This window comes from Taudactylus pleione, unplaced genomic scaffold, assembly GCF_031769625.1.
Source record: "Taudactylus pleione unplaced genomic scaffold, aTauple2 ptg000003l, whole genome shotgun sequence".
In the NCBI taxonomy this organism is placed as follows: domain Eukaryota; kingdom Metazoa; phylum Chordata; class Amphibia; order Anura; family Myobatrachidae; genus Taudactylus; species Taudactylus pleione.
The window spans coordinates 2,702,594-2,723,385 of NW_028284406.1; the positions used below are offsets into that span (position 1 = coordinate 2,702,594).

The 20,792-nt window shown below is 46.3% G+C and overlaps 1 protein-coding gene across 1 annotated transcript in view; it reads right to left on the minus strand.

Annotated features, from left to right (window-relative positions):
* Positions 1 to 172: 172 nt before the first annotated feature.
* EEIG1 (estrogen-induced osteoclastogenesis regulator 1) overlaps positions 173 to 20,792 on the minus strand; it is a 63,251-nt gene continuing 42,631 nt past the window's right edge. Inside the window, exons 4-12 of the mRNA XM_088464662.1 lie at positions 17,451 to 17,480; positions 16,195 to 16,311; positions 14,578 to 14,624; positions 14,077 to 14,216; positions 13,051 to 13,155; positions 11,424 to 11,613; positions 8,640 to 8,761; positions 7,183 to 7,252; positions 173 to 5,117 (exon numbers count right to left, since the gene is read on the minus strand). Coding sequence (XP_088320788.1) covers positions 5,072 to 5,117; positions 7,183 to 7,252; positions 8,640 to 8,761; positions 11,424 to 11,613; positions 13,051 to 13,155; positions 14,077 to 14,216; positions 14,578 to 14,624; positions 16,195 to 16,311; positions 17,451 to 17,480 — 867 coding nt within the window. The 3' untranslated portion in view covers positions 173 to 5,071. The remainder of the gene's footprint in view (positions 5,118 to 7,182; positions 7,253 to 8,639; positions 8,762 to 11,423; positions 11,614 to 13,050; positions 13,156 to 14,076; positions 14,217 to 14,577; positions 14,625 to 16,194; positions 16,312 to 17,450; positions 17,481 to 20,792) is intronic.

A 20,792-nucleotide genomic window follows, 5' to 3' on the forward strand; every position in this document is an offset into this window, starting at 1 on the left:
TTAGGAAATAAGTCAATCTAGTGGTTTACTGGGGTGACAGCACCGGTTACAGGTTACCTGTGCATTTGTTTGTGTAGGCGAGTCCTGGGGACATGAAACAGACAAAACTCCTGTTCTACCCAGGTAAATGATATATGACGAGCAAGGAAAAAGAAAAACAGGCAGACTACAGTTGCATTAACCAAAGAAAACTTTATTTTGCCCAAATCTCTCCCGAATGCCACCGATCACAGGGGTACAGTCTGAATCAGAAGAGCGTTTACAATGTAACAATTGAAACAGGTGAGATGTAGGGACAATGAAATGTGCCGAGCTTATCTCCAACTCCAGAGAACAAAACAAAAATACTGAAGCAGAAATATACATTTTTCAATCATTTTCGCTTTAAGAAAACTATACGCCGTTCACATCACCAGTGGATTCTGAATTATGTGCAACTCCGGACCGTCCATTTGCAAAAATAGCTTTTATACTTTTTTTTTTTTTATTCATATATCTCTCAATATACTTTATCATCTGAGTACAAAAAAATCCCCCAAAATTCTCATTGGAATATCTCATTATTTACTATTCAATTTAGAAAGGGAAAAAAAATAAAAATAGTGGTTATTTAGCCTAGTTTTGTGAAGTACTCCGGCATAGGTTAGGCTAAACCAAGAATTGCACAATATGGATTTTAGGAAGGGGTGAATCAGACGGAACTGCCCAAAAGCGAACCGGTTACTATTTTCTGAGAATATATCTTTTCTAGTATCTTTACAATAACGATAAATTTGACACTTTTGAGATGGCAGATGTAGTACTTAATATGCATTGTTTAAATGGAGGTGCTGTTAGTTAATACAGGAATTGTCATACCCCAAATGTGGCATGTTATACAAACCCGGATCACCATTGGACCATCAGTCTCGATTGGTTGCTCCTTCGGCCAGGATGCATAAGCTGAGACTTACCCAGCCTGGCCAGTTCCCGGTAGATTGCGAGGCCAGGAAATCTGCGTCCACAGACGCAGGCCCTGGCCTTGTCCCTCCCGGAAAAACGGGAACGATGGTCAGCTCTGTGAACGAGAGTAATGCACATGCACAGGCCATAAAATATCCGAGATGTACGCAAACCATCGGGTTTGCGTACGTCCCTGAATCAAGCTCTGAGGCAGTATGGCCTACAGTACGTACATTCGTTCTATGATGTCCCATTCAAGAAAGTGTATCCTACTCCTTATGAAAAGACCCGGATTCCCTGCAAACAGAGTCACCTCTTTGCAATTTACATTACTGAAAAGGAAATTTTGTCAACGGTAGGGAGATATATTGGACTGTACATGCCCTCCTGCAACTTTTACAGAATACATAGCTATATTCTGGCTCCTAGAATAATGCCTATAGTTAATACATGTCTCATGTGCAGTGTCATAGCTAAAGGTAACATAAACAACAACCTACCGGTAGATAAAAATAAGCCAAATATGAGAAGAGCAATGTTTAAAGTATAAGTTGCACGAGGGTGTATACAAACAATTGATTGTGTGAAGGAATAAGAGCTCCTATAGCCCAGTGGTTCTCAAACTCGGTCCTCAGAACCCCACACAGGTCATGTTTTCCAGGTCACCCAGCAGGTGCACAGGTGTATTCCTTACTCACTGACACACTTTAAAACATCCACAGGTGGAGCTAATTATATCACATGTGATTCTGTGAGGAAACCTGGAAAACATGCGCTGTTTGGGGTCCTGAGGACAGAGTTTGAGAACAAGAAGTCAGCTCTGCGCATCTCTGAATATTTGCTTAATAAATTTGCTTTATATAAAGCATACAGGGTTATAAAAATGCTTTTGTTTTCCCTATTTATCAAATTGTAAAATGATATACCCCCCCCTTGGTTTATCTGTCTTAATATGTGTAATAACCTTCGATTTGCATAATGAAGTAGTAAATATTTTGTATAGAAAATATATTTATATTATCCAAATATGGGACATAAAGCTACAGAATGACATACATGAATATGCCATCAAACCTGATCTGACAGAACTATTCGCAATTATAATCCACTTATTTGATATAAAGTGTTTTAAAACACAACATTAGATTAATGCATTATTGACTGCATGGTGCAAATAGTGGAAATGTGGTATAACCCAAAACAACCAATCAGATACAAGCTTTGCTCAAACTGGAGTAGTCTAAAATAGTGAAAGCAAATGTCTGATTGGCCGTTGAGGGATACAAAGCATTTGTTGTGATTTATTTGTACTATATTGGCCTTTCAAGCAGAGGGCATTATATTGTACAGGTTGTTCATTGCAGGCATCCATTATTGTGCAAATTGTGGTTTAGCCTAAAACTATGGCCCAGTGGGGAAGTCTTGAGACAAAAAAAAAAAAGATAACTCCACAATAGCTTTAAATTGAGGAGCTGTAAAGTGTATCCTTCGCTTACACACAGTGGAGGTAAAACGTTGTGTGGGTTAAACAAAGTGCAGCGTGTCCCATTCTGGGGAATGTCACTGGTTCCTAGTGAACAGGTTTCCATTTTCAGGAATATTGGTTCAACCCACAAAATGGCCGACTCCATTTGTCTTAAGGAACAGGTCCACTTTACCAGCTGGGTGCCTGCGGCTCACTCTAGTTTACACAAACTCCTTGTGGGAAATAGAGAGACGTTACTGTCGTTGACTCCATTATATATCATACTGGGAGTTGTAGTCCAACAAAACCCATTGCAGAGCCACAGGCCGCCTATACATACAGACAGTCTGTCACTTGGATACCTCAAGGAATGCAGTAACCGGATATTACCACACCCTACGATTTCTGCTATTTTTTATCATTGACGAGTCTGACCAATTACTCTAGCACTTCTGTACATAATCCCCAAACCAAATCGAAGCATTAAGCCGTGCCTAACACACAGGACAAAGTAGTAGGGGAAATATTGGTTAGTGAATTAACCCCTCAAGTCCTTAGGATTTATTCAAAGAAGGAATTGCAATTAATTGAAGAAAAAAAATGTTACACACTTCTGAATTTTCCAAAAATATTTTGTAAAATTATTTTTGTAGAGACATTTGAGAGAAAAAAAAAAAAGGAAAAGTTAACAATATAAACATTTTAGATTCCCTGCACCATTTACAACAATCATTAAAGTGCTGTGGACAGAAGTGGTTGTTTATACGGAACGGTAACATCAGTCGCAGCAAGTCGTCTGCCGGCCCTGACCTAAGGTTCCAGTTCGGTTATGTTAACAAAGAAATAATTAACAATCAAAGCAGTAGTGACATGGGTGACAAATATGGGGGTGAAAACACTCCTAAAAGGGGATTTATTCATTTTCCATGCGTGCACCTCGTTAAGGTGACCGAATATAGCAAAACAGATGGGGTCGGCAATACTTGCCGGCTTGCAGGTGCCGACAGAAGATTTAACAAAACACAACAAAAACCACACGCACTGCCCTGAGCACCAGATGACGGTACAGAAGAAGAACGTTTCACATTGAAAATCTAGAACAGGTACAGGAATGAAATGAAACACCAGCCTGCTGGTTTTAATGAAATAGCTGTGCAGTATTCACCAGTGGATATGGCCGAGCTAGATTCCACGAGGACGGGCTTCGGGGGGAACGGGAGCTGCGGCCGGCACATCTGACTCCTCCCCCCTCCCCTACCCCCTCCCCAACCTCTCCTCCTGACAACTGTCCCGTGGGTTTCCCATTTAATGGAATGTCTGGAAGAAAGATTCCAGTACAGAAAACCCGTGGCCCCCTCGTCATCCGATCTGACTTTTCGGGGGGGGGGGGCACACGTGTGTGGGCTTCACTGTCCCGCAGTGTCACCCCTGGGCTGGTTCCCTAAAACATCTTTTTTTTTACAGTCCTGCTGTCTACGCGTCCTTGTCTAAGTATTGACACAGCTCAGCTGCGCATTTGTGACTCCTACCAGAGGAGTACCTATACAGACCCGCTGTTTTACAAGACCCCCTCCCTGAGGGTGTCTACAGACCCGCTGTAATACTTGGCCCCTGCCAGAGGGTGCATTATTCATTATGAACAGTCCCGCTGTTTTCTGCCACCTAGTGTAGGGACCAGCCTCAGTTCTGCACTGAGATCTTTCCATTGGATATAAAGAATAACCCAGGAGAAAGTTCCATAGCTTTGCGTTACAGGAAACAGGAATGGTACCGTGTAATAAGAATAAATGAGGAGGGGGTAAGTGGATGCCTGATTGGACCTAAGGATCTTTTTATATTATTCTTACTAATTACTCATCAATGTTTCGTTACTCTTTTTTTTTTACTTGCCTTGTAAACAAGTGCCGACACATTACTGGGCTTACTGAACATAGTGGTATGTGTATAAATGTACTTTAACCCATAGCAACCAATCAGAAGTCTGCATTCCATTTGCTAAACTGCAAATAAAAAAAAAAACATGACAGCAAGATTTCGATTAGTTGCTGTAGGTTACAACACATTTGCACTCATAGCGCCATTTTATCTAATAAGCCCCTATGTGTTGCTTTCTAGGGCTCATTCCGCAGCCAGTTAATTTGGACCCAGATAATTTTTTTTCCTCCCTTTGATTCCAACCTCGCATTTTCGGATGTGGCATCTCGGGCAGATCTGTACAGCGCTGACGCGGCCCGGTGAGCACACAAAAGGTTTAAAAGGACACGTAACAAAGAAGAACAGTGGCTGCAGTTTTCACACAGTAAGAACAATGCTTTGTTGCCTCCCTTCTCCTGCCATGCTCCGCACTACCACAGAGCTGTAAGCGGGGGGGGGGGGGGGGGGGGGGTAAGAAGAGTCTGGGGTGTCCATGCCAGATGCCTGGACACAGTTGTAGTGATTAGAAGCAGACGAAAAAAACACTGTCACACGCTGGATATGTGCACACGACTGATGGACAAGTGCCAGGATGAACCGAGAACAGGAGAGAGAGTGGTGAGGGCTTCCAGCCGTCTGCGGTGTCTCATCCACCCCTCACGTGGGTACGTTTGTAAGCCCTGCAGCCTGGGATGGCGAGCTTGGCTGGGGGCCTAAGACTGCTGGCTGGATCTGCAGCCTCACTTGCACTTAATGGATTTCAATCACCACAGGTTCAAACACTCCTGCAGAGATTCTGAAAGGACAGAGAGAACAAGTCATTTAATAAGGATTATGTAATGTCATATACAGGCAGAGCCGTGTACTCTGCAAATACACCCGCTAGTGACGCCTTGAAGGCGTTTGGGTTATACCAGGCCAGATGTAGCTGGCAGGACACGCTGGGACTTACAGTTCGACAACAGCTGCAGGATGCTTTTAAGCCTGCTCTACAGTCATTGAGCCGAGCGTGAATGGCTTCTCGTGTGTTATTTGGCAGGATAGTCATAGATAAAGCCTACGGTCTAAATAACCTTATATAATCGGCTTCATCTGGGGTTATTGGATAAATGTCAGATTCCATCATAAAAGTGATATCTTATCAGGAGACACGCCTTAGAGAAACTGTATTACTGTCAGACAAGCTGGGTGTTGTGACGACCAATTAACCAGCCCAGATGAGCCACTGAGGTGTGTTGCCTGAGAAGCGGTCACTTTTATTAATGGATACCTGCCCTGGGAAGTAGGGGATCCAACAGAATACAAACAGAGGACCAAACACTTCACATTGGGATACAGACCCCACTGTAAGACATCTCTTAAGTCTAAGCACTTCCAAGTACTCGGGGTGGCAGACAGCCATGTTAATAGTAATCTTGGAAGGAAACAATACAGAACAGTCTTCCCATAAGGTATAACAGAGTGCAATGTAAAAAAACGCAGAACTCTGCAAACTACACAGGAAGGATGGGGGAGGGGGAGGGGATATACAGTGCGGCCACTAGAGGTCAAAGCGTTTCAAATTAAAGTCTCACAACATAAGAATTCCTGTGTATGTCAGCAGCCTGTTTATGTTTCACACAACCCAATTTCTCCAATTACTCAGGGTATAGTGTTCCCTCTCTGGTACGTTATAAAGCGATTACATGTCACAGAGGCATTCGGTTACCATTATTATTACGATGTAGTATACAGCATCATAATCATACAGAAAATAGGAATATATAAAATCACAAAAAAACTGAGCGCTGTCAGAGAGCTGCTGGTATATAGGGGCTGTAAGCCCCTAATATATAAATACAAGACAAAAGAAAAAGTATACCAGCGCTAATCAGTAGATAACAAACTATTACCCCAAATATCAATGGACAGTTGATATCACATTAAAAAGTAATTTCATAAATTGTAACAAACCTCAGAGAGGCATAAGACATAAAAATAATGAATATAAAAAATTGCCACAAATGTAAACATGAATGAACCAAGAAATAAGTTCCTTAATGAGTGCTCCCTCCAAAGTATACACAGTCATGTGCTGGGTGAATCAAGGTATATGACGTAAAGTGTCCCTTAGGCGATGATATTACAATAGTGTTCGAGGGACACGTCTGTACTTGCTGGTGCAGATTGAAATGAAAGGTTTTACTGCATTAAACTGTACCCACAAACAAAAAAAGCTGCCCCTCCCCCCCTTGATACCCGATGGAACTGCTCCCCAACCAGCCGGCCTCCAAAAGACTTGTTTGAGGCCCCGGCTTCCGTAAGGACTCCATAGTCATTTATGGGTTACTTGGTCCATTCCATAGAAACGCTCGGGCAGCACTTGTCCTATTATAATCCTCTCATTACTGACCTATTAAGGGGCCTATCCACTTGCCGACTTTCTGCACGATGCGACCAAAACCAGGAGGTTTTGGTCGGAACGTGCAGAAAGTCTGCTAGTGGATAGCCGGCAAGGACCAGCGATGCGCGTGCACTCTGGGTCCTTGCCGACCACGACTATCTATCGAACATGCCGATCAACCTGACGACGGTTGTCAGGTTCGGCATGTTAATAGATCGGGAGGTTGGGCTCCTGCACTGAAGACGTTCGGTGAACATCTTTCAGTGCGCTGCTCGCACCTCAGCGACATGAAAGTCTGAACGCTGGACGTTCAGACTTTCATGTTGTCAAATGGATAGGCCCCTTTACTGTTATTCAGGATACCGTATTACACTTGATGTGATAAATAAATGTAGTGTAATACCAGATATGCAGTACATGAGATGCAAGGTGCGGCCTTCAACTGTCATGTGCGGAATGGAAAATAAGCCCCATTTACCTGTTAGCCAGCTGGATTCCGCTGAGCGTGGTTGAGCCGTCTCTGCTGACGAACAGCCTCAGGTGACTGTCTGAATGTATACAGAGAGAAGGAATGGAGTGTGAGCCAGGGTTACATCTATAGAATCAGATACACAGCTTATAGCACATTACGAGAAAGAAATATTTCTACGTGTGTTTTCTGGAAACTCTCTCTACACAGCCTGGGGACTGTCAGGGGGATTAACTGTGGGGAAACTGAACGCTCATGGTCAATCCTCAGGGGAATAAATCGTCACGGTCCTTATTTACAATGACATGCCGACTTCCTAGTGCAGGCCCACCGAGACTCACCCTGCAGCTTTAGGCTGTGGCTTCACTAAACGGCCTCTGTCCTGCTGCACACGGCGAAGCAGCCAAATTATAGACTTGCGGGATTGATTCCGAGACTTACGCTAATGCAAACGCAGCTGCATTCTCTGACAGATCGCAGTTGCTAAAATATACTAATGTCTTCCACATGAAACGATGTTTAAACGGTGAGACACGTCTGCGTTTTTGTAAACCCCCCCCCCCCCTCGTTACCATCCCCAAACGCTGACTACCTGTCACTCACTTTGTGATTGGTACCTCGGTGCGGGCATTATCTAATTGCAATTGCTGAGCGTGCGTAGTGCGGCATTCGCGCATGCGCAATAGCAAACAATCGCTCCATCTGTGAAAAATATCGGCTTTGCGATAATCCCTCAATCAGGCACTGAGCCAACATTCAGCCTATTGGCTTTCTCAGCTGGGAGGAAGCGATGGCGCCATAATCTGATCTAATGATGGCCCCGACTGTAAAAGGGTGTTAGGGAGACATACTGCAGCCAGTACCTGCATGCCGTAATAAGGAGGAGCTATTTTATAAGATGGACATGTTCAGAAGCAGAATAGGGACCTTTAAATGTCATCATTGTTGGAGATATCTTTACTGTCATTAATGGATTAGAGGAAACCATGAGCCCTACTATATAAAATCCTATGGCCAGATCTGTTAAAGGTCTGACATGATCAGAAGTACTTCTAGGTTGCCTGGTATCACGACTGATACCTAGAAACGACTTTTAGTCATCAAATAAAGATCTATATATTATATAATGATCTGTGATGACTCCGTCATGGGCAGCGGGAGCCAGAGCGTGTGCCATAGGCGCCCCCATCCCCACTAACATCTCCTACCTCGGGTTGGCAGAGTGAAGGGGCAGAGCCTCTTTATCGGAGCTCCTGGGTGCATATTCTGTTCTCTGTATAAACTAAATGCAGAATTATGGACTACTGATAATGGTCACAAAGTGATCCTGGCCAGACAGACGCTGGAACGGAGGAGGCTCGGGAAGGGTGGGCTGGGAGAGCGATCTCTAAGTGGGAGCCAGGACTGTAGGCTACATTCCTGGTGTGTGCAGACTAGTCTATCCCTCAAACATTCTGCTCATTTACCTTCATTGTTGCTGACGTCGGTGAAGTCCTGACTCTGCATGATCTTCTCCACAATGTCGTCAGCATCTATTCTGGTGTCGTCCACCCAGGTGGGGTGACTCTCCACGGAATCCTTCTTTCTCCTACGGGAAGGGAGAAGACATGAATGAGAGGAGGAGGCCTGGGAACGATGCTGAGCACAACTGGCAGCATCTCCTCATACCCTGGGCCTGGGCACTGGTGACCAATCGCATAATAATAATGGAATTATTGGGCCCAAGCGTAGAGCTCTACTTGCTTCAATGACGTTTACAATCATTGTTACATGTTATTATTCTCAAGACCTGTAATACGGGCATCGGTACGACATACTGCCGGACTAAAGCCCAGCGGATGTAATATCGACGCCGGAAGGCAGAAGAATTAAGATCCCGACAGGGTAAGTATTTAAGCTATCCTTATGCCTGACCCTAGCTTCCCCCTCCCCGTACCCTAAACCTAACCTCCCCCCGGGGGTGTCTAACTAACCCTAACCACCCCTTCCCTTAGCCTAACTACCCTCCGGGGGGGGGGGGGGGGGTGCCTAATGCTAAGTCTCCCCGAGAGCCCCTAAACCTAACCCTCCCCCACTGCGGCTATCCGCTCCCGACGCCTGGCTTACCTTCGAATGGTATGCCGGGCATCGGGATTTTAGCGTAGAGATAATGATAGGTGTCGGTATTTAGACGCCTATCATTAGTCTCATGCCGGGATTTCACAGTCGTGAAGCCGGCGGTCGGCATTTCGACCGCCGGCTTCCTGACCGCATACCGGAACACGAATGTTATAAAAATATAGTGATCCAGTAGCTGGCTGTAATCAAAAGCAAAGACATTGTTAATTCAATATTAACCCGTGGATCCCAAACCTAAATGGCTATACAGGGACACCCCCACTGGAAAGGTTATTAACAAAGAGGGTAAACTTTTAAGGGCAACTGACCTAATTGTACTTTGTCTGCATTAGGAGTCTTATTGAATTGGTGTTGAAAACCAGGCGTGACGCTAGACCAGAACAGACGTGCCCTGAAAAAATCAGCACCTGGTATATAGGACAGCACCCAGCACTAGTACCACGAGTATGGCCTTCTCCGTCAGTGGTTTAGCGTCTGTATACGCCACCACTTTCACTGATGCTCCCACAACACGCCCATAAGACGGACCTTCTGCGTGTGTGCACTAAGGCACCTCCCAGTCACTGCCCAGGAACGCCCTTTACTTTTCCCAAGTAATTTCTGATATTGTGCATCTCAATCAAAATGGCACATTTGTGCGTAGACTCTGAGTAACGCGTGCGCCGCAGATCTTAGGGATTATCGTGCACACGCAGTAGCAAATAAATAAAAAAAAAATCGCTCAACTTGGTGAACCTCGGCATTGAGTGCGGCACTGAATGAAGCCATGTGCTTCATGGCTCTCTGGTAATGCTACTTCCTAGGCGACGATCTGTTGGACAAGGTTTCACCTCACAAAATGGTGTCTTTCACGGTGTGGGCCTAAACAGATGCTCTTGGCCTTGCACCAGTGCCTGTGGAGGGAATACTCAGCTCCATGCGACACCCTGTACTTAAGAGCGTAGAAGTCACGTTAAAATATCATTAGTACCGTCCCCTAGATTACGTTCAACTTTTAAATTTTTCTTCTAAAGTACTAATAGCCAAGCCTCATTCGTGTTTTCCAGAGAGCACGGTCTTCATTACGTGGCACTTGTGGGGGCAATGTTCCCAGTGCCTCTATAAAGTTCAACATGGGAGCGCAATGGGTCCCCTTACAAATAGAAGATGAGACCAGGGGCTTTATTCACGAAGTAGCTGCTTATTATTGTAAGCCACTGCTTCATGGTGGGTTTCTAGTGAAAATTCAAAATGGCCCCCGCAGTCAGTGTAATGCCCGGCGTGCTTCACACTAACTGCGGGCAGCGTTTTAAATGATCACCTGCAACCCGCCAGGAAGCGGCGCCTTACAAAAGCCTCTGCCTCGTAAATAAAGCTCCAGATCTCCTCAGCTCTGAAACGGTACAAGATTCAAGTCTCTGGCAGAGTGGAAATAGATGTGCACCCTTTCTCACAGCAAGTAACACCCCCTAAAAAAAGGCCTTCTCCGCTGCCCCTTAATGTCATTTCAATAATCTCACTGCGCTGTACCTGCCCGGGAATTTCCTTTCACTCAGCCTAACTCGTCTCCTCAGCCCTGTGCAAGCTTATATCCTATTCAGAAGGAGACGGTCAGGATAACACAAGGGTGAACTGGACTCCAATGAGAAGACAATTACCTTGTATGACCATGTAGCTGCATATCACTGAGCAAGCCCTGCAATAGGGGGCAGAAGAGCCATAATGATCAGAAACGGAATCTGTACCCCGAGCCAGACCAACAATAAAATCCACTGATGGAAGCCAAGTGGGAAAATCACGAGATTTCTATGTGTCAGAGGAGCTGGCTCCAGAATCCAGAGAAACCCTGAGCCAAGGTTCCAGGCTGAGTCAGTCCCAGCTGAGTCACATCACATATTCCATACTGAAAATGGGGGATGACACTCGCCGCCCTGTCACTAACTTGACATTTCAAAAGACAAAGGTTTTTTTTATGTATCTTCTGGTTTTCAAACTAGTAATTGAGAACATCTGTGAAGCGTTTGGACTTCCTTAAAATGAACGAAGATAAAAGAAAAAAACACCAGACAAACAGCTGTCTGGTAATTTCCAGAGGACCAATCTCATAAACCACCGCGTCTGACGTGGGCCACCTGTTTTCTGCACAGCCTTACCTGGACTGTCTGTCTAGGAGGAGGGGCTGTCTGATTGGCCTCGGGGGCTTTTCTGGTTTGGTTTCTTTTTCTCCTTCCGGTCCGTCCGCCGTGATGCTGATTCCCCCGGAGGCGCTGCTGCTCGTGGACGTGTTGCGTCTGTGGGTCAGGTCAGACATACTTGAACATCGGGAGTGTTCGGAGCTGTGCCCTGTTTGCCAAAAAGAAAAAAAAACAAGGTCAAGGTGGAATGGAGGAAGAGAGAGATGAACGGAGAACCACGCAAGCAGCTCGTTGTTACGTCATCGCGTCTCATGCCGATGTCACCATCACAAAACACCGTAATCACCATAACAGTAGTAATCATTCAGGAATATAATCATATTTGTTCACCCAAAAACATTTGCATTGCTATGTGTGTGAGCGTACGGAGCGTGCTCGCTGTACGAAGTCTATTGGCATTAGATCATTATGTGTGTGGCAATGAAAAAGGTCCTTTGTGCAAAGATCTTTCCGTAGCAATCTACAGAATTGTGGCGTGTGTGTGGTCACCTTCAGGTTATCGCCGTAAGAAAATCTGCAGATGGGCGGAAAATAAAAATGGCATAGTGGCCGATGCATCAAGGAACGCAACTGCTAATATGCACGCAATCGGCCGATTGTTGCGTACTGCTTATGCGCCAGCCGGCCACTGCGATCGCAGCAGCTACACAGACCCATCGAACAGTGATTAACGGTGGTAAAGGGGGGGTCGGGGAAACGCAGGCGTGCATAAATTAGCTACTGCCATGCCCTACGCAGCCTGAGGCCTCTTAGCGTGCGTGGCTGTTAGCAATTTCTGAGTAAAGTCAGGGCTTGTGCAAGTGTGCATGAGGCTGCGATGGTACCCGATTGTACCGATGTTTTCGCAGTCTTGCTAAACATTCTGGATGTGTGTAAGGTAAAGTGGGCGTCCTTATGTAGTGCTGCGGTGGCATAGCGATCGCAGGGGATTAGCATACCATCGTAGTTGAACTGCGTGCGTAATCGCTATTGCAATTCGCAGTTATGATCCGTAATGAATCAGGCCCACAGATAGTACATAATGGATTCAATTATTAATAAACAATTGTGCACATATAATAAAAATAGGAGTTGTTACCTCTGCTACTTTAAGGATATAATTAAATTCAGCGTTGTGGACGCGATGTGCTGGCCCGGAACGGCACACTGCGTCCATCCACATGGCAAGTTTTGTCTCACACCCCGCAGAGGTGCGCAGGAAACTTGCAATGTCGGCAATACCTTATATGGGTGATATGTGCAGAGGCCGAGCATCGAGGTGATGCTGGGCAGCACATGCCTTAGAATTGCACTCCCCTCTTTCAACGCTAACATCCATTGTTACTTACAGGACTGTTTATTGGGCACAGTCAGTGGCTAGGATTCTGTAATAGACTTTTAGAAAAATATGGCAGGATGTAGTGAGCAAATTCTCACTTGAATATTCAAAGAAAAGCACTCTTTAGTGTACATACCATATTTGATATAATTCCTGTTTCAGTAATAAGAACATAGTATTTAAGGTCCTTACTATAAAGAGCCCCCACTACATGTATGTACGGTGGTACTGTGCGGCACTGTGGTTAGTGTAGGGGAGAGGAGTTACCGGATGCTTTGGACTGCTGGCTGGCTTGGCTGGAGTTCCGCGAGTGGCCTGAATGAGACGTCTCCTCAGGGCTTGAGAGATTTTGATCGTTTTCCTCGAAGACCCCTGGATTATTGAGGGAAAATAAAAGGCTTAGATGAGGTTAGGGGGGAAAGTACATGGAAGAACACAGCTGTTGAAACTGGCTTCTATCCCGCAGTCTGTCCCCGTGAGAAAAAGCCAAAAGCGAGACATTCCTTGCTGGCTGTAAAACCTTACCCCCTAACCGATGCCGGTGACTACAGCTAACGATGGCGGTAAGAATAGACATGTATGCATGTATTAATAGAAGGAATCGGTATGATTTACCGCCGGATGCATGTGAAATCCCGATCGTCCTCAGGTAAGTATTAGCTAACCTAATTCTACCCCTTAACCCTCACTTGGGGGTGCCTAACCCTAACCTCCCCCCCAGTACCTAACCCTAATCCCCCCTCTAAGTGCCTGAACCTAACCCCCCCCCTTTCCCCCACCTAACCCTAAGTCCCCCGGTGGGGGGTGCCTAACCCTTACGCCCCCCAGGGGTGCCTATCCCTAACTCCCCCTTCCCGTAGCCTAACCCTAACCTCCCTAAACCTACCCCCCCCCCCCCCCCCGAGGCTTTCCGCGCTCAGCATATGTCTAATGACAGGCATCGGCATATCGACGCCTGTCTTTGGACCCTTGCCGGGATATGACAGTCGGGAAGCCAGCTGTCGGGATTAGGTCCGCTGGCATACCTAATAGAAGGCCTCTTCAAAATCACTTGCTAAACAAGCTCGTGCATGAGGTCATCCTCTTTTCTGGGTGTGTTTGCTTTTAGTAATTCTGCCAGCACTTTCAAAATAAGTTACGTAACAAGAATGATATGTTTCTGCATTTTGCTACAACTACCACCAATTCTGGAGGACCGCGGTGTACGTTTTTTTATGCATTTCATTCTAATTAACCATGTGGGGGAAAAAAGAAAGAAAGAAAAAAAAAAAAGAGTCAGTCGTGCCCACGCACCTGAACTGAGCAACGCCTGCCGGCTCCTATTCTGGCGCATGGCACAGCTGGCAGAGCGCACCGTCCCCTCACCCTTGCAGGTCATGTGCAGAGAAGAGTCCTGTCCTCGGGCAGAGATGGTTTTGGCAGTCGGCGGAGGCCTGAAAGAGACCGGATAATGCAATAGGCTTATACCAAATTGTTAAAAACAAAAATATAGCTACATAAACTTCAGAACTCCATTAGGCATCAGCGGTTTGTGCCCCTAGATCAGACATTATTGGCTGCTGTCATATTGATAACAGAAATGATTATCGGGGGTGTATTTACTAAAAAGTGCGGGGTTTTTAAAAGTGGAGATGTTGCCCATAGCAACCAGATTCTAGCTATTATCTTCTAGAAGGTGCTAGATAAATGGTAAGTAGAATCTGATTGGTTGCTATGGGCAACATCTCCACTTCTAAAAACCAGCACTTTAGTAAATATACCCCTCAGTCTTGGTTACACTGTCTAACGACTTACGTTTTGAAGCAGGGGTCTCCGGAAAGGAGGGACATTCCAATGATGACCTGCCATGGAAAGGAGCATAATTAATAAGGGGATTACAGTGTTAGGTGTGCTAATCAGTATACAACATTACAGTGATGGCAGGCAGACGGATAAGGCTATTTTAGAAGTAAGACATAAAAAAAAAAAAAAGCAAGATGGAGATGGACAAGACAAATAAATGCTAGTAAAAAATTATGGAGATCATATCAAGCTGCGTACACACTTGCCGATGTGGGGATGGGTATGAGATGCCAGCTTTTGGGATCCACGCATTAAAAATATTGACGCCGGCACGCCGACAGGGTTAGGATACCGACACTTGTCGGTCGGTATCCTAACCCTCCCCCTCTTTCTACCATAACCCTCCCTTCTTGGTGCCTAAACCTAACCTCCCCCCTAGGGCCTAAACCTAACCTCCCCCTCCCTGCACCCTAAATCTAACCATCCCCCTAGTGCCTAACCCTTACCCCTAACCTCGCTTCTTACCTTCGGGATGCCGGCAGTCAGGATGCCAGGATTCTGACTAGGGATGTGCAGGCTCGGATTAGTTCGGATTTTCCCGACAAATTTGGATTTTTCCCGGCAAAAAGTCATCTTTCATGGACTTTTGTCCAGGAATGATGATGTTTGTCCATGAAAAACTGTTTTGCCTCTTTCTGAGACACGATTTTTGTCGGGAAAAATCTGAATTCGGCGGGAAAATCCGAACTAATCCGAGCCTGCACATCCCTAATTCTGACAGGTGTCACTGGCATTCTAAACGCCGGAATCCCATCTGTCGGGATATTGAACGTATCCCGCCAATGTGTACCCTGACGATATGTCGGCCCGACATATGTATCGTTACCGCGGGTAAACATTGAGTGATGTTATCAATGACGGAACGATACCTCGTTCCGTCCTTCATCACCTGCAACAGCGCCTCATGTGATGTCATCCAGGCGGCCGCGCAGCGCGGCCAACCGGACGATATCGCATGCGTCCACGGGAGCGTACAGAGAGTCCGTACACACTATGTGATCCGCAATCTATGGTTCCAATCTGCGTCAACGGACGCTGGTTCAGTCAAGATAATGTCTGAAAATGGATGAACCAAAATGTGATGAACAAAATGGCTGCCGCTACTCCATCCCAACGCCTTGTCACTAATTTCTAGTGAATTTACAGGCTGAATGCTAACGGCAGGTGCACGTTAATGATGCCTGATGATATTATTGGACGTTTTATTTGGGGCCTTTTGCACTATGTATGTCTCTTCCCAGGAGAGAACAGGAAACCTCTGAGCTACATTCAAATGCTGAAGGTCACCTGCAGATAAGGACTGATTACCAGTACGGTGCGGCTTCCTCGCCAGTCACAACTCCCCGCCTTTACACGCGCAAGGGAGCTGTACGGGGAAGTCACCCAGGACTGATATCTGTCTGTCTCTATAGCTGACGCTTTAATAGACAGCATGGCCGCAGGGAGCATCGGGAGACTTGCGTGTAACATGAGGTGACAACATGCAAAATTATAACAAACATGGGGAAATGATCTGGAACATGCAAATCGGGATAATGAGACTATTGTGAGCGGACGGACGAATGCTACCTTTAGGATAGAGTTATCCTGCCTGGTGTGTCGCGTATCGTATCCTTCCAGAAGGCAGCATCGAACTGTGGATCCGGAACCCGCAAACTCGGACAGATTCAGGTCAGCAAAGCCCAGCTTGGAAGTAAAATAAAGACTGATTGGAGATACAGAAGCCAAAACTGTGGCGGCAGGACAGCTCAGAGAGAATGACAGGTGGCCGCCTGACGCGGGACATCCGGGTGTATCAGAACGGACATCCCTGCCCCTAGAGTTATGGGAGTTGTAGTCCTACTGGTCATAAATCTGTTCTCACATGTACCACAGGGGCCCTTACTGAATAGCCTGCCAGTTATAGGCACAGGGCGCGGTTCCAGCGAGCTAGCCAGGCTGGTTTTGCATTTTAAATTATGGCCGCTTTGATACAACGGGCAAACTCGCCACAATCGCGGGACGTGCCTGCAGCTCCCAGGCTATTAAATAAGGCCCATGGTCTGCTTGCATCAACAAAGGTCAGCAGCTCTTCATGTAATGGTGCTTTGCTCACAGACAGGTTACTTATGGTTACGTAAAGGCTGCAAGCACAGTGCAACTACCCCCATCCTATCAGGGAGGCGTTCTGCAAGGACGAGTGATGGTTATTTAACCCTGTATCCACCAAGCGTCCCCAGCGTGTTAAGAGAGAAATCATTTTTTTACCCTGATGTTTGTAATCGCCATCCGCTCTGCTCCCAATCTGCGTCACAAACCGCTGCTGGCAGGGGGTCCCTACATCACACTAATAAGGCAGGAAACTCAGAGGAAGGGGCTCAGGCATGGAAGGATGCTCAGCCCGGAGCGTCCGCTCTCTGCGCTTCCTTCTCACAGTGCTGACCAGGCTATTCTACCCGCACTCTCCTGGTCTGTGCCCTTCAGCAAGAGGACTATATAGGTCCCAGCTATTTGTCACGTGTTACACTACAGTACCAATCCCAAAACTGTGACTCCCTCTCTTACTAACAACAACCTGCACCTTGGGCATTGCATGGACGAGTACGGTCACATTCATAGGCAGTTACACATACTAGAGATGTTTAGGAATCCTATCGCAGCTATATACGGGACAGGCAATTATAGGTTTAATCCCCCCCCTCCCCATCGGTCAGGATGGCCTGAAATCCAATTTGTTTCTGTGGTAGGGGCTATTTTTGCACTGCGATGTGACAGGGAGGTGTTGTGCTGGGGATTAGGGGAGAGGGGACGGGAGGGCAGTGACTGATTTACGTCTCCTATCTTACCTTTGAAAATGTTTTTCCACCCTTTAATTCCTGTAACAGGAAAAGACAGATCATCATTTCCACTGTGTGACACCATCAAACAAACATAAATGAACGGTTCGAGACAAAAGGCCCATTTATTCAGCTGTCTGTGGGCCCGATACGGCAAGGAACGCAGTTGCTTATACGCACGCAATCGGCCGATTGTTGTGTTCTGCGCAAGCATCGCAGTGCGCGAACCGGCCACTGCGATCGGGATTGCGATCGCAGTGACTACGTAGACCCGTCGCAGAGTGATTGACAGGAAGTGCCGTTTGTGGGTCTTGACAGGGGGGGGGGAGGGGGGTCAGACAAACGCAGGCGCGCCAGTGCGTTGGGACAGCGTTGCAGGGGCCTGCATAAATTAGCCACTGCGATACCATACGCACCCTGAGGCCTCATAGCGTGTGTTGAAGTTAGCAATTCCTGAGTGAGGTCTGACCTGCCTTACCTGTACGTATGGGTCCGATGGTACCGTTTATTTTGCTATGTTTCCAAAGTATACGGATGTGAGTAAGGGGAAGTGGGCGTCCTTATGTCAGGCTGCGATCGCAATGCAAATGCAAACATTTACATATCACTGCTGATATTAGCAACTGCGTTGCGTGCGTATAAGATGAATAGCGATCCTTGCTGAATCAGGCCCTAGGTCAATGGCCAGGGCAGCAGAGTATTACCTCCTGCAATGTAAATGGTTAAAACTAAGTCTAGTTTTTTGTGTACTGCAGCCCACATCCTGCACCACTCACGCTAAGCCCACATCCTGCACCACTCACGCTAAGCCCACATCGCACACGCAGAGCATGTTATACAGTCTCCCACACACAGCTCCTTACATCACACTGAGCCCCTCGTCTATAGCACACATAGAAACATACCGAGACGCTCGTCTGTAGCACGTATATAAATACACCGAGCCCCACGTCTACAGCACACACAGAAATACACCGAGCCCCACGTCTGTAGCACGTATTGAACCCCAGGTCTGTAACACGTATATAAATACACTGAGCCACCTGTCTGTAGCATATATATGAAGACACTGAGCCCCACGTCTGTAGCACATATATAAATACACTGAGCCCCACATCTGTAGGTATATAAATACACTGAGCCCCACGTCTGTAGCATGTTCATAAATACACTGAGCCCACATCTGTAGGTATATAAATACACTGAGCCCCTCATCTGTAGGTATATAAATACACTGAGCCCCACGTCTGTAGCATGTACATAAATACACTGAGCCCACATCTGTAGGTATATAAATACACTGAGCCCCACGTCTGTAGCATGTACATAAATACACTGAGCCCCACGTCTGTAGCATGTACATAAATACACTGAGCCCCACGTCTGTAGGTATATAAATACACTGAGCCCCACATCTGTAGGTATATAAATACACTGAGCCCCACGTCTGTAGGTATATAAATACACTGAGCCCACATCTGTAGGTATATAAATACACTGAGCCCCACGTCTGTAGGTATATACACTGAGCCCCACGTCTGTAGGTATATAAATACACTGAGCCCCACGTCTGTAGCATGTACATAAATACACTGAGCCCCACGTCTGTAGGTATAAAAGTACACTGAGCCCCACGTCTGTAACACATATAGGAACACACTGAGTCCCTTGTCTAAAATGCGCACATAACACTGTGCCCCTCATCTGTAATGTGGACACACACTGAGCCCCCCGTCTATAATGTGCACATAACACTGAGCCCCTCATCTATAATGTGGACATAACACTGAGCCCCTCATCTATAATGTGGACATAACACTGAGCCCCTCATCTATAATGTGCACATAACACTGAGCCCCTCATCTATAATGTGGACATAACACTGAGCCCCCCTGTCTATAATGTGCACATAACACTGAGCCCCCCTGTCTATAATGTGCACATAACACTGAGCCCCCCTGTCTATAATGTGCACATAACACTGAGCCCCCCCTGTCTATAATGTGCACATAACACTGAGCCCCCCTGTCTATAATGTGCACATAACACTGAGCCCCCCTGTCTATAATGTGCACATAACACTGAGCCCCCCTGTCTATAATGTGCACATAACACTGAGCCCCCCTGTCTATAATGTGCACATAACACTGAGCCCCTCATCTATAATGCGCACATAACACTGAGCCCCTCATCTATAATGCGCACATAACACTGAGCCCCCGTCTATAATGCGCACATAACACTGAGCCCCTCATCTATTATGAGTACATAACACTGAGCCCCCGTCTATAATGCGCACATAACACTGAGCCCCTCATCTATTATGAGTACATAACACTGAGCCCCCCCTGTCTATAATGTGCACATAACACTGAGCCCCTCATCTATAATGTGCACATAACACTGAGCCCCCCTGTCTATAATGTGCACATAACACTGAGCCCCTCATCTATAATGCGCACATAACACTGAGCCCCCGTCTATAATGCGCACATAACACTGAGCCCCTCATCTATTATGAGTACATAACACCGAGCCCCCGTCTATAATGCGCACATAACACTGAGCCCCCCTGTCTATAATGTGCACATAACACTGAGCCCCCGTCTATAATGTGCACATAACACTGAGCCCATCATCTATTATGAGTACATAACACTGAGCCCCTCATCTATAATGCGCACATAACACTGAGCCCCCGTCTATAATGTGCACATAACACTGAGCCCCCCGTCTATAATGTGCACATAACACTGAGCCCCTCATCTATTATGAGTACATAACACTGAGCCCCCGTCTATAATGCGCACATAACACTGAGCCCCCATCTATAATGCGCACATAACACTGAGCCCCCATCTATAATGCGCACATAACACTGAGCCCCCATCTATAATGCGCACATAACACTGAGCCCCTCATCTATAATGTGCACATAACACTGAGCCCCCGTCTATAATGTGCACATAACACTGAGCCCCCCTGTCTATAATGTGCACATAACACTGAGCCCCCGTCTATAATGTGCACATAACACTGAGCCCCCGTCTATAATGTGCACATAACACTGAGCCCCCGTCTATAATGTGCACATAACACTGAGCCCCCCTGTCTATAATGTGCACATAACACTGAGCCCATCATCTATTATGAGTACATAACACTGAGCCCCTCATCTATTATGAGTACATAACACTGAGCCCCCCCGTCTATAATGCGCACATAACACTGAGCCCCTCATCTATAATGCGCACATAACACTGAGCCCCCATCTATAATGCGCACATAACACTGAGCCCCTCATCTATAATGTGCACATAACACTGAGCCCCCGTCTATAATGTGCACATA